The sequence below is a fragment of the Antennarius striatus genome, chromosome 11, assembly GCF_040054535.1.
Source record: "Antennarius striatus isolate MH-2024 chromosome 11, ASM4005453v1, whole genome shotgun sequence".
Taxonomy (NCBI): domain Eukaryota; kingdom Metazoa; phylum Chordata; class Actinopteri; order Lophiiformes; family Antennariidae; genus Antennarius; species Antennarius striatus.
In genome coordinates this window covers 19,465,411-19,479,546 of record NC_090786.1, presented here as the reverse complement: position 1 = coordinate 19,479,546, position 14,136 = coordinate 19,465,411, and the positions used below count along the sequence as shown (strand labels likewise).

At 42.7% G+C, this 14,136-nt stretch overlaps 1 protein-coding gene across 3 annotated transcripts in view; it reads right to left on the bottom strand.

Annotated features, from left to right (window-relative positions):
* Positions 1 to 6,193: 6,193 nt before the first annotated feature.
* The window catches only part of wdr11 (WD repeat domain 11), a 60,352-nt gene continuing 52,409 nt past the window's right edge, over positions 6,194 to 14,136 (bottom strand). For 2 of the 3 annotated variants that reach the window (XM_068327349.1, XM_068327350.1), the window contains exons 23-29: positions 13,638 to 13,827; positions 12,581 to 12,676; positions 11,797 to 11,962; positions 10,899 to 10,996; positions 10,045 to 10,190; positions 9,385 to 9,464; positions 6,194 to 7,857 (exon numbers count right to left, since the gene is read on the bottom strand). In XM_068327349.1, the coding sequence (XP_068183450.1) occupies positions 7,655 to 7,857; positions 9,385 to 9,464; positions 10,045 to 10,190; positions 10,899 to 10,996; positions 11,797 to 11,962; positions 12,581 to 12,676; positions 13,638 to 13,827 (979 nt within the window). In that variant the 3' untranslated portion in view covers positions 6,194 to 7,654. Of the gene's footprint in view, positions 7,879 to 9,384; positions 9,465 to 10,044; positions 10,191 to 10,898; positions 10,997 to 11,796; positions 11,963 to 12,580; positions 12,677 to 13,637; positions 13,828 to 14,136 lie in introns of all 3 variants that reach the window. The other variant, XM_068327351.1, reaches the window with a different exon arrangement.

The window sequence follows — 14,136 nt, the reverse complement described above, 5'->3', positions numbered from 1 at the left end:
ACAGCTAATCACGCCCTCCTCCCAGCATGACACTGGGCAACGCACACCGAGTCCCAGGAGATGACACAGTGGAGAAATAGCGTCATGGATGGTTTCCAAATCTTTGTAAATCTGTCGGGCGATTCTCCCTCTATTGTTAACTTTCCTGAAGCACATTATTATATTATTTTCGATGATTTGGAAACAAAGAACAATTCATCAATGTGAAAAATAAAATGTCGTAAGGCTGCCATGATAGATTTAGACCATGTAGAATACAAATAAATATTGGTGACCAAGAAAAACATGCTATTTCATGACATCCGTGCAAAAATAAATCTTTGCATCTAACCAGTTCTTGTGCCGGAAGCTGGTGGAGGTTTGGTTGGAGGGGGTTAGGGTGGAGATGGGACACTTGGAAGGAGCGAGAAGGGGAACAAAGCTGGGATCCATCCTCCATTACAATAATACAATTACCATGGCGAACAAAGCAGGCATTAGGGCGCCCATGGTGGCATTTGGAGAAGATCCATCTCTCTTTCCTCTGCAGGACGGCCCTTACAACTTATAGAAGAAAATCTCCTCTTTGTTCCCCCTTTCATGAGCCTCGCCAGTTTGCATAAGGGGCCCTAACAGACATTCACAGACACCAACGCAAACACACACAGCATGCTGGTTGCGCCTGTATGTGCACACTCACCAACAGTCAGTGCCTCAGCATTGAGCAGACAGTTTGACCGACCCATCAGAAAGAATTACATCTACATAACTCCAACTGAACATCATCAGCATCCAGCCCCTCCCTCAGTCACCCTTTTTTCTTCTTCTTCCATCACCCTGTGTCGCTCCCTCCTCCGTCTCCTCATCACTTTACCCCTGCAGTCCCTCCCTCCTGCTTCATTCTTTCTTCTCTCCATCTTACAACTTCTGTCTAGTCTGATGTAATACAGTTCCAGTACACTAACTTTTATCCCAGCCGTATTACATCAGATATCAATCATAAACCTCCCCCTCAAAGACATCAGCCGGGAGTGGCGGTGAACTCTGATATTACAAAGAGTCAGTTTGGCACACCTGAGCAGAGGTGTTCCTGCAGAACTACGTGAGGAGTGGCAACAAGGAATAGCTGCAATGCAGATTGTCAGATTAGGAAAACACGCAGCAGCGCTGGTGTCAGATTGTCTTGGTGATAGAGGGAACAAGGCGCCGTCGTGCACACAGTCAGCTATCATGAAATGGGCCTCCTTACTTGTGGCCGTCTGTGTTACGGTATGACCCAACAACACACACACGTCTCAGCCAACGGGAAGCAAACAGCCAACACGCTGGAATGCGACTCTTTTCAGACAGATTCAGACACAGATTCTGGAGCCTAGTTAGCATCCTCTGGAGAAAATCTGTCAACATGTCAAAGAATGTGAATTAATGAGACAAATTAAACGACGTGAGACTCAATGCGCGCGACATCTTTTATTTATAAGGACAATGTTGTGAAATGATTTTTGAAGACTTAAATGTAGAATGGACGCAAGGGATTTGAGTCAGTTTGTAGATTTTTGACATTTTGTCATCCTATTTAAATGCATCAACGGTACAAGATATTCTAATATTTAGTCTGTTTGCAGGACATTTAGAAACTGGTTCAAGACTTTCAACTCTGAACTGGAGTGTGGCTTCAGAGGTGAGACAGGACACGTCACACATTTGTTCTCCAGATATCTGCTGCCCCCTAGTGGAATCAAAATCATGATATCAGTCCTCTACAAACAAGTACAAGCAAAGCTTGGTTTTCAAACGCTTTAGACGTCGAACAAATCTGAATTCGACCAAAAAATTCAGAATTTTTTTTGTCTTAGAAGTTGAACAAAGTTTGGAAGTCGAACGCGAAACTAACGCCTTTTTGGGGTGACTGTGGCTCAGTGGTATAGAGGGTCGTCCAATGATTCATGTGCTTACGTACTTAATAGATAACTAATGCAGACAATCTGAGCGTGCTACAACTTAAATGTTCATGAATTTGTCTGTAGATGAAGATTTAACAGTGACTCCACGCTTTTTACTTCCAGCATCTGTAAACAGCATCTTTGTGACATGTTGAATGTCTGTGGCTTCAGATGCTATACTCTTAAATCTATTCGTAAGTCCTCTGGTTTGCATTGGAGTTTATAGAATGAACTGAAAAAACCGAGCGCGGTCTCTTGTAAATATATGTATATAGTGATTGATCGCCATCTGAGCTCGGCGGCGCAACTGAAGTTTTCATTTGAACACCATAAGAGGAGGATTCAGACTGGATTGCTTCTCTCCAGGCTGTGCAGCGTGTGCTGATCCTCAGGAGCCAAGGCCTGTGTGGGTCGCAGCAAAGACCGTCCAGTGCTCCTGGGCCTCCAGCGTTCCCCACGGCCCCACTCTCACACACTGTCCCACTGTGTCTGGTCGGGCTGCGCACAGAGGAAACACATACACCGCTTGACTAGAAATAAAAACACACAGCTCCATCAGAGACCCACACAGAGCTGGACGACGCCTGTACTCACAATGTAGAGGCCAGGGGAGCTGACCCTGGATCAGTAGGTACAGAAACGGAGCTCACACAGAAATACATGCACAGGTACACACCAACAAAACAGGAAATGGGTCAGCTGCCGGACAGGTATCCTTTACATCCTCCACTGACTGCCCACTGTTCACCTATGAAAGGGAACACCCCCCGTTTCTGCAGGCTGATCGTACAGCAGCTTATAAGAGGCCATTTCCTTCATAATCATTCCTGCTCTAATCTCCCAAAGTGCAGTGGCAATTAGCCCAGAGAGGGCCTCACTGTAGTAGGGGCATCCATGGCATCTCTATTACCCTGTGGCCTTATAGAACACAAACACACACACACACTGGAGGCATAGCCTAGATTTCTGCTTCTCTTGATTATTTTTGTGAAAGAGTACTACAGATGCAGTATTATTGATTATTTTTGTGTCTTCATATAAAGTAAAAGCACTTCAAATGTCTGCGGATGTGATTAAGGGCTCTACAAATAAAAATTGACTGATATAATAGTTGTGCTCCGATGTGTACTGTCTAGTTCAGTTAAGTTTGTTCATTTGACTTTCTTCTGTCTTTCAATCTCGCCACCTTATTTTTAAGTAGCTATTAATTCCCCTTGTAGTTATTATTAAGATCTCTCTCTGCAGGGTGTTTTTGTTATTTACATAAGAGCACACTCAGGCTGGATGTGGTTTCAAGCTTTGTCAACAATAGCTGGGGAAGACATCTGTCATCCATGTCTATCCAGCTTGTTGACATTGCAGCGAGGATTTCCAGTTAAACATGCCCTAAATATCACCAGATAATCCTTCTCCAAGTTTAAAATTTTCCATCAGTGCAGCGGCACTGCCAGTTCAATAAAGTTTGCACATCCCGACCTCTGCGCTCATCTTATCCTTGATAGCAAATCATTAGTCTTTTTCTCACACAGGCCCTAGATCACCCTGATCACCCTCTGGAGATTAGTAGTGTTGAATCGTGTTGGAGCCTGTGCAGGAGCCGCAGACCACACTGGAGTGAACGACAGAGGCAACACCTCTCTCCCGACACAATGCGCTCATTGATGCCGCTTTTGTATTTGACTGTGCTGGCTGCAACATGCTCGTGTAGAAGCCACAAAAGAGCTGTTTTGGAGATGGCAGGAGCTTTTTATAGAGATTATCCTGTCCACAGAGTCATTTTAAGGTGCTCGATAAGAGCTTGTCATCGTGTGGTAATGTTCCAGAGATCCTGTTGTTCTAAGCTGCCCCTGTCCAGGTCCTTGTGTTCCACTTTACTCAGTCTCAATTATGTTTTCTTTAAATGGGAGCAGTGTGGTGTTGTGGTGAGGTGAGGCCATGGTCGACTGAACACTGACATTCATCTAAATAGAATCAGATAAAGTTGGGGACCTGAATATCTTCAACATAAACATCACCAAGAGCCCACAGCAGGGGCCCCTGGTAGTGCAGGGCAGCCACCAAGAGCCTGCAGGCATTGAGGTAAACAGCCGGCAAAACCAAGAGCTGGAGTTGAAAGGAGGCGAGGAAAGGATTTCAACTAGTCTGAGGTGCTGTCTACAGATTTCAGATGAGATTGGGCTTGTTGCCATGTGATCCCCCCCCCCCCAGATGTGGGCAAAATGACATGACGACAGTTATTTTGGTAGTATAACTGTGACCTACATGTGTAGATCAGGTTCCCTGTGAAGTTAACTGGGACCAAAAAAATATAAATATGTTACGAAAAAATGAGAATTACAGTGATGTGGAGAAGGAGAAAGAACTTTAAAATAAAGGTGAGACACATCAATTAGAATGAAGACCAACAAGAATGATTTCTTCAGGGTTAAGCTCAGCAATATTTAAAGATATGCCAGTTTTGATACTTAGCTGAATCAGTCCTTTCAGCAAGAGTATCAAAACTCTTGCTGAAAGGTCAAAAAAATGTAAACATTTATTAAGATCCAGATCATATTCTGATGTGTCCAGAATGACCTGCAAATAAAATGCAAACTTTGAGGCTATTTGAGGCTAGAAAACCTACAATCACACCTGGACTGTGACGTCACTAGCGGGGTAAAATAGTCTATAATACTGTTATGTACTTCTAGAGTTACACTATTATTTAGTTGGGACTGTTAAAAAGCAGCGGCGCAGTGGTGCAGTGGGTAGCGCTGCACAGCACATACAAACTCGCGTCCGAGTTTGCATGTTCTCCTCGTGTCTGCGTGGGTTCTCTCCGGGCTCTCCGGCTTCCTCCCACCCCCTAAAACATGTACTTCAGGTTAATTGGCCGTTCCAAATTGCCTGTAGGTATGTGTGTGTATGTGTGTGTATGTGTGGATGTCTGTGTCTCTGTGTGGCTCTGCGGTGCACTGGCCTCACGACCTAAGACAGCTGGGATAGGCTCCAGCCTCCCCGTAACCTGCGCATACGGATGAAGCGGTAAGAGAAAATGATAGGCATAGCTTAACTGCTGCTACTGCAAAGTTATTAAACTACAAGAAACTCAGAAAGCGCACAACTCAACTTCACAATATCTCATTGAATTTCTGTCCAGACACACAGCGAGGAAAACACCATTGATAATTTAGTTTATGTTCAAGTTATTGGCTTTTCAGGGTGAACTTTTGATGAATGTTCCTTTTCCTGTTAACTGTCGTTGCCCTTCAAACTTTACTGCCCCTGTTTGCTGCACACTGAGGTCTATTCAATGGTTACCTTCCAAAGATGATGACGAATGCATCATGGAAAACCTACCAAAAACAATTTGTTTGGATCTAATTGTTAATTCCGCACTTACGCCAGAGATTTCCATCTGCTAAATGAACTTAAGTGTTCCCTCCAGCTCTGGATCCAAGCACACTTAATCTTGTGTTTCTGACACCACTTTGAATCTTATTCCAAGACGAAGGGGGGGCATTGACGGGTGAAATCCAAGCAGCAGATGCAAACAAGGCATCCAGGAAATTAGGGGAGGTGTGGTGCCGCAAGATGATGAGCTGGCAACTGGCAGGGTGTTTGCCTGCTTTCTTTTAGGTGGTAGAACAGGGACACATTGAAAAAAGAGAGATTAAGTAGATATAAGGTGAGAAAGGTAAGTGACAAGTAAGGATAGCTGGATGGATGGAGGTAGTTATCAGAGCAATTTGGCTCACTGGGTGGCAGTCAAATGCATAAGAATTAGGACAGGATAAAAATCCTGTTGCAGGGCTCTGCATACTGATGGCCTGGCCCTAACGCCTGGACCGGCTCACCGGCAGTTATTCATTAAGCCATTAAAGGAACACAATCAAGACATTTGTGTGGCCTTCTGTTTCAGACGATTTGTCTTCTCTGCTTTACACGGCAGAGAGAGGAAACAGAAAAAAAAACATGTCAGTGAATAAATCAGACACGGACAAAGGAGTGAAAACGGTTAGACCTGGGCAATGCGCTGAAGGCAGCTGTTGGCCATCCTCCTGAGAAGAAAAGATATAATTAATTGCGGAAGCAACTCATGCAGATGCTGATTTGCTTTTCGGGCAGTTTGTTAATTGAATAAAGTTGGAGATATGTGAAGAGTTTTTGGTATAAAAGGTCTTCTGGCCTGTGAGCATGAAAGAGTCTAAACCAATAGGCCTCCTAATGAGGTAAGAGCGCCCCCTTGTGTCACCTTTAGAAACAGCACACTGAAACATAATAGCTAATGATATTCTTTTTATTGCCATTCATATATACATACATATTTTTCTCTTATGATATTTATGTTATATCATTAGGACCAATGTGTAAACAAAGACTAGAAACTTAACGGACATTGGAAAAGGGCTACACTTTGAGTGTTCGACAATCTCCTGGTATTAAGGGGGCAGCACAACACACGCTGCTTTCACAATACTGCGTGACATCACTGGAGGAAAATCCACAACAGCTAAAGGTGATTATCTGCTCACTATGCTGGCTCTTGAAGAGACCCTACTGTAAATCAGTGGAGCTCTTTGAAATGGATGTACAGAAAGACATAGAGTCCCCTAAAATAGGCCTGGGTTGCCATAGTGACGCTGGCTAGGGGCGAGAAGTAACAAAGAATGGCAGCAACATGTTTATGAATCACAAAGACACCAACAAAGGTCTGGTGGATGGAGTTACTGTCTTGTTTCAGGACAACTAAACGTGTCAAGTTAATTCACTATTAATTCAGTGAAGTTGACATTGAAACACGTGACCATAATGAGAAGTGGATTTTTATTTCTATAGGGAGATAATCCAATGTGCAGCTGGACATATATGGTAGGAAGTCTTAGCCATTTCCTAAACTGCATGTGAGGCTTGGCGACTCCCTGAGGGATCAGATTAAAACTTGTTACAACATATGCTGTAAAAATCACACCTATTTTAGATATAAACATCCAAGAATACAGAGGAGCAATGTATCCTCACGAGGGATAAAAAGTAGAAAAAAAAAAAAAATCCAGACCTGATTTATAGAATGGATTAAGACCCTGCTTCTGTTTAACTCTACTCATCCCTACAAGGCTAATTAAATGGTATCGTTCAGGACGTTCGTTTCTTGTGTGTGTGTGTGTGTGGGGGGGCAAATTCAACCGTTTAGCATTTTCTGTTAAATTACTAGTGCAAAAAAAAGTATTTTGGTATTCAGTCATGGAGTAGTAATAGAGGTTCTTTATAATAAACACATATTTTTAAAATTAAACAATTAACACATTTTTTTGAGAGCCGTTCTTCCACATTTAATCTCAGGAACAAAAAGGCAAGTTAAATGTGTAGACCTCCGACATTACTTCAACACATTTAATACAGGCACACAAAATAAAAGTTGACATAAAAAAGTTAATTTAAGAAGCTTTCATGGTTGGGAGAATCAGGAAAAGTGTGTTTCTTTTGTTGTTGTTACATGCTTACTCATATGTACACAAACAGTGGTCATACTAAACATTTAAGAAATGTTGTTACAGCCACAAACACAATAGACTCCAGTGACAAACTGACAACTTCCCACAGTTCTTACATGAACTCTTCACCAGGAAGTGATGATAATTCCCCTGGATGTTCACAGAGTTCTTACACTATAGGGCAACTTTAGTGAAGCTGGACACAATGGACAACTCTAGGTTTAAACTGGTGTGGATCCAAACCTCCCGTCTTCAAGATCATTCTGAGCTCTCACGACTGAGCTCCAGTTCTTCTTTACCAAGAATGGACTCTGGCACACCTCCCTCTCCCTGGAACAGCTCCTCCATCAGCTGCTCCCCAGCGCTGCCGGCACGTGATGCCCAAAGCGCCGCTCCTTCCCTCAGGCCCAGAGAGCGCAGCAGTCGGGCGTAGTCCAAAAACGCAGCCTCGATTAGTTTATGTAGAAGCAGGTCAAGGAGAACTTGTTTGATAAAGAAGCACGATGAGTCAGCACTCTGTTCTCATCAGTCAAAATGATGCTTTCATTTAACAACACAATCTGCAGCTGTCGGAGCAGATAAAGTACTACATTACTCGGTATTAAAAATGTAAAAGAACACCACATAATCACTTTAAAACAGCAATCATGTCTAGTCAGTGAGGCTGATTAATGCAACATTCAAGCAGGTGACGAATTAAACGCCTAACGTGAATAAATAGGTGCCGAGAAAATAATGAATGCTGATGATTCCACATTATTAGCTGGGAGCTTCTGAACAGTTCATGAGTTAGAGAATGATAGAAATTACACATCTGTCCAAATGTTTTTTTTTTGTGGCTTTTGTGACTTTCTATCATCACAATCACAAAACTTCACAATGGGCAAAGCTGACTGAAATCAGGAGCACCGTTGCACAATACAGTACTATTATTACTAGATGGATCAGACACATACTATCGCCTCAAGGAACGTAATAATGGTGGGTTGTTTCTCTAAAATGGTTTCAACATAAATCGGATATTTAAATCCTTCTTGCTATATGCCTTCAAAATATTTATGGGGAGAAACATCGTCTCATTTTGTCCTTCTAGAGGATGGTTGGATGGAATTCCCTGTAAAAAACAAAAAAACAAAAAACAAAAAACAATTGAATTTCCCTAAGGATTTGAAATGCAGAAAAACCAGAAGACCTACACGTGTCCATATGGATCAACATGCATCAACCTCCCAGGAACGACATCTCTGCTCTTTACAGTTGACTTGGTTCCATTGTTTGCTGGTCTATAACCTTCAGCAGGTGCTTCACAGTGTAAAAAAAAATTGAGGGAACGGTTCCCTGCTGGAGAAATGGTGGGCAGTTACCTCAGGATGGGGATGTGCTGCTACCTCAAGCAAAGAGGATTAAATATGTTTGGTCTTGTTCAGGGACCTACAGGTGCTCTGGGACAATGTTAACAATAACAAAAGGACTGCATCAGACGACGTGATGAAGAGGGAGCTCAGAGGAAAGCAAAGCTCTTTTCCAACTATTATCAGAAGCTTTTAGGGTGGGGGTGGGGGATGGAGGTGACCAAAAGAATGGGTGGTTGAAATGAGCTTTCTGTATCAGCAACTGGGCTGAGCTTCGCAGATGAGATATGGAGCTCAGCAATCAGGAGGCAGTTTGGACTAAAGCCACTGAACCTCTGTATTACATGGAGGTCATTTAGATGGTCTGATATCAGGTGAGGACGCCCATTGGTGACACCTTCTGGACACCCAGAACATACTAGACTGATCAAATCTATGTTGTCTGGAGTTTGTGATCCTCCAGGAGGAGCTAGAGTTTGTTTCTGGGGAGAACATCCTACTCAGCCTGTTAACAGAAGAAAAATGATGGATGAAATGCAGCATGATGTGCTCTACTGAGCCTATAATAATCTTGGTTGATTGTAACTGGTAAAAAATGGCCCTTAGTCTGCAGAAATGGGCTTTAAAAAAGGATATTGGATGAATCGTTGGCCTCCATCACCCCACACTTCAGACAGGCTTCGATGAAGAGGGCGGCACGATCAAATTGCCTCATGCTGCCGGGGATATTGAGTAAGGAAGAGAAAATAAAAAGGCGGTGAGCGCTCAAGTCAGAATCCAGCTTTGTTTCCTACTCTGATGTCTGTGTTTCTAACGGTATGTCATCCTGTTGCATTAATGCGATTCTAATTCTCTAAACAAGCTTTTCTTAGCTTGGAGATCTCTCAGAATACAAGCTAAACTATCAAATAAATACTGATGCAACATGGCCTGGCCATACCATAGTCTGATTTGTTCTTCAGAATATTCAGAAGAATATTTAGAAAGACTATTAAGTATGGATGAAGAGAGGTGTGTGGAGGAGGAGGTTAAGGTCAAGCAGACAAACGCCCCAGGGTACAGACATTTAAAATCTGAAACAATTGATGGAGAAGTAAAGAGTTTCATTTTGAAGAAAACATTGTGAGAATGAATATTTTTTAATATATAAGTTTTCAACTGTGGGTGGAATTAACGCAAGACAGTGTGTTTTATTTTTTGCCATCTTAACACTTTTCAAGACCTAAATCTAACTCTCATAATTTAATGTCTAACTTTATGCAGTGAGTTCAGATCAGCATCGGTCCAGGATCTCACCTGTGGAGCATCTCTCCCACTTTGTAGAAGCAGCCCAGAGACAAGAGCACCAGGATGGCTTTGGACTTGTGGTTGACCTGTGGGGAGCAAAGGTGCTCTGCCCAACGCTTCAGCACATCTGAACTCTCTGCTGGGCTCAGGCGCACCTGGAAATGGATACAATATCAAAGGTACTGCAAAGGCAACTGCTTCTAAAGCGTTTTTGGAGTGTGGACTTATAAAGGACAGACTGCGTGGGAGTGATGAGCAGCTCTAAATGATCTTCAGCTGACTCCCCCCCAGGTGTATGACTTACAGCAGCGAAGCTAGAGGGGTTTTGTGTTTGCTCAAATTGTAATGAAAGACATAGGATTTTCTCTCTCTCTCTCTCTCTCTCTCTCTCTCTCTCTCTCTCTCTCTCTCAACACACACACACAGTGTGTTTGATATGTTGTTTTTTTTAAATGCAAGCTATTCATTTCAGACTGCTTCACTAGTCCCCTCTTGGTGAGTTGCAGCAAATTACAGCAGAATGTAATTAATAAGTAATGATGAGCCATATGTAGGAGGGTTAGGGTAGGAACTTGACATGTAGCTCCAAGGAGGGAAAGCGCATCATTAAAAAAAGTTCAGAATCAATAAAACATCAGTCGCTGGATAATTGTTATAAATGGAATCTGAACAACTACATGTTCAAATCTTTGCTCAATCAATGTGACTACCACTTTATTAATTTTAATAATACAAATAGAAAATGTGTATAAAAAAACAAGTTTGAACAAGCATTTATTCAAAGATGCCGACACTATCCACCTATTCAAACAAGAAGCCGCAGCTGACGCTTCCTGCTGATGGACAGCATCACATTGATTTACCTTAGCCAGCCATGCGGCGCGATTCCACTCTCCGTAGGTCTGCAAGTAGCGGCAAGCATCAGCTGCCTTGTCAATCAAACACAGCAGCTGTACTCCCTCTGGCAGACAGGAAAAGAACACAACCCGTAAATAGGCGTGAGATAAGGAAATGATGAACTATTACGACTCTGCCTTGATGTGTTTTTTAAAATGACAGGAACAGCAGTCTCTAAGCAATATGCATTGAATATAAGTTATATTCAATTCCAGACGTTAAGTCTAAATGAGTTTGGAAATTTAAAAAAAAAGCGTTAACCTCATTATCATTGACTGCTGAGCCTGAGGTGAACTACAGGGCTTTAAAAATCAAAGTTTCTCCAAAGAAGCTATGAGTCATGAAACGTGGATGTTTCACTTCCAATCAGCAGCACAGAAAAGTGGTACAATCAGCACAGTTTTAGTCTGGGCACCAAACGTTAGTGTTTCTACTTAAGTATCTCACCAAACGTGACATCTGTTCACAAGTTCCTTTTAGTTCCTGAGCTGCGTTGTTGAGTAATGGCCATAAAAGAGCTTGTGGAGTACATTATGATACCACAATGAAGATGACCCCTGATCTTGTGGATATAAAATGTCATCTTTCATCCTATTAGACAATAATGTGAAACGCTCTCGTAATTACTGTGTGAAACGCTGGGTTTTAGCCAAAAACATGTTGTTTTGAGGCTGCTGCCAACACGGGGGAGGGAAAATAACACAAGACAAATGGCTGCAAATCCTTTAAAAACATGTCTATTAATTAAACGTGTTAGTTCATTTGACAACCAGAAAAACAATTATTTAAGAACATTTCAAGGATGCAGACATTGAACTAGAGCAGAGACCACCGCTACATGCAATCAGAAATAAAGTTAACCACCTGCTAGCTTTCCATTGGCAATCATGTTGGTGGCCACCAGTTTGATGGTGGACTGTGAGGGTCCTGAGGAGGTGATGGTGGTCACTAGGCAAGCCTTGAGTGAATCGCAGTAATAGCTGGGGTTGTCAGCACTCGTCTCTAACAGTAACTGCACTGCTCGGTCCGTCTGAGGGCAACAAAGAGATGAGAATGTAAGGTGATGCAGCAGAGACGAACGAGCCATTAGCGATCCTGGAAAGTAACCACTGTGTGAGGAAGGATGAGAAGTCATTCTTGTTATTGCGCTTTCCATCTCATGACGATAACATCTGATACTGGGGACAAGTCAGACTCCTTGGAGGATTGCCCCTTCAACTCACAGAGGGCTGATTGCAGCCGGTGATGACAGGGAGAGTGGTGACATTGAAAAAAAAGAGGTGGCTCCAATCTTCCCAGGCTGACAAGCCAAGGGCGGACAGAGGTGGTAATTATTGATTATCTTGCTTAATTAGGCTCCATAGCACCGGTTAATCCAGCTACCATGAAGTCAATATGCTGGGCATGTCAAGCTGTTAGCATGTGTTTGTGTAAGAGAGATGAAGGCTGTAGGTTGTATCAGACATTTGCACTGCTAAAAAGTGCAAAAGTGGCACATCCTCCAGTGTAAAAAGATTCATATTGATAAAGCACAAAATATATCACACTTAGTTGAAGACCAGGCCTCTGATCTAATTTTATGCAAAAAGTAACTGTAGGCTCCTCGCCTCCTTGTGTGTTATGGTGTTATACACAGAGTTATACTTACTTGACCCAGCAGGAGGAGCTGGTCAGCACATTTCTTGGTGTGTTCATAACTGGAGCGCTTTACCTCCTGCAGGTGAACCCGATCCAGCTGGAACTTCTGTTGATTGACAAAACTACACGTCAGCTCACTTCAGTCAATCATTTATTTACATAATGGTCCACGGGTAAATGTATGTGTGTGGGTGGGATACAGATGGAAAGTGTGGTATAATGATTATACAAAGAGAAAAGTTTCTGTTGAAGAGTAATGAGGACTATTACAGAAATTCGTTGTAGAGAGACAAAGTGTGTTATTAAAAATCTCTTTTAGACATTCAGAAGTTTTCTTTGTGCCAGTCTCCCAGGCTGCCTTTTGTGATTTTCCCTCCACACACATTCATAGCTTCATTACATGTTTCACGATCAGAGATTTTTTTCACTGTGCAAATGACAGCCAAGAAACACAAAAACATCCATATGAATTTCAAAGAATAAGAGATCTTTTTTTTTTTTAAAGGACTAGAGAAGGGAATTGTGGAATGAGATGACATAGCAGCATAGCAGATTTGTTTTATTGTGCTTGTGTATCTGTTTGTGTGCGATACTTTGTGTTGTACCCTTCTGTGAGTCACAGTCATAAATACTTGCAGATACTCAGAACAAACCGGGCAGAGTGGGTGAAAGAAAAGAAAAAGGACGATTGCAGGGGTGTTGTCAGTGAGACCCATTAATCTGAGCGATGACAGGAACAAACAAGAGAGGGATTTGTTTTTAATTAAGCCTATACTCTTGTGGGCTTCAATCTCTGAGAGGAAACATTGGGGGGAATTAAACATAGCGAAGGTGATGTAAAGATCGATTTGACCTTAAAGACTTAAAAGTGTGTGTCATGAGACCGGGACTTAGTTGGACAGTAAAGCAGATACAGTGTTATTAATATTGGAATGCTGCTGACACTGTGGATGACTGAGGGACTCTTTGTGTTTGGTCGGAACTGAGGAAGCCAAGAGAATCTTTTTAATGTTGACTGTTAGATTTATCTCTGTTAAAACAAACACTGTTCCTCCTGGTTCACCGACCTGAAAGTAGGAGCTCTCACACAGGACGTCATGACAGATGTCCAGGTGGTTCTGAGCTGATAGCTGGGCTCCTTCATTCCGGGCCTGTCCCTCTGCAGTGGAGGCGGTGAGCTGACGAGCCTGGGCAAATGACTGCAGGTAGTGGGATGTCACCGTCCAGAAGTGAAGATCGGACTCATCCCCGAACAGCCTGTGGTTTACCACAACTGATCAGCAGGGCCCAGAGCGGATGACGCTCTCTCTGGTGTAATTACTTTAATTCCATATATCAACAACTCGGTTGTTCTAACAGTTTGCTTACAAATGACCTCTAACATTGCAGCCCACGCTTTTCCTCTTTCAGCCAGCTTCCCTCAACCCCTCATTTAATTCCTTCTGCCTTTACTTTCCAACATCCTTTTACCACGTCTGCACAGGCACACAGCTGTTGCTAGGTTACCTCAGCATTATCAATGATTCGAAAACTGGGAGAAACATAACCGTGAACTCGTTTTGCCTA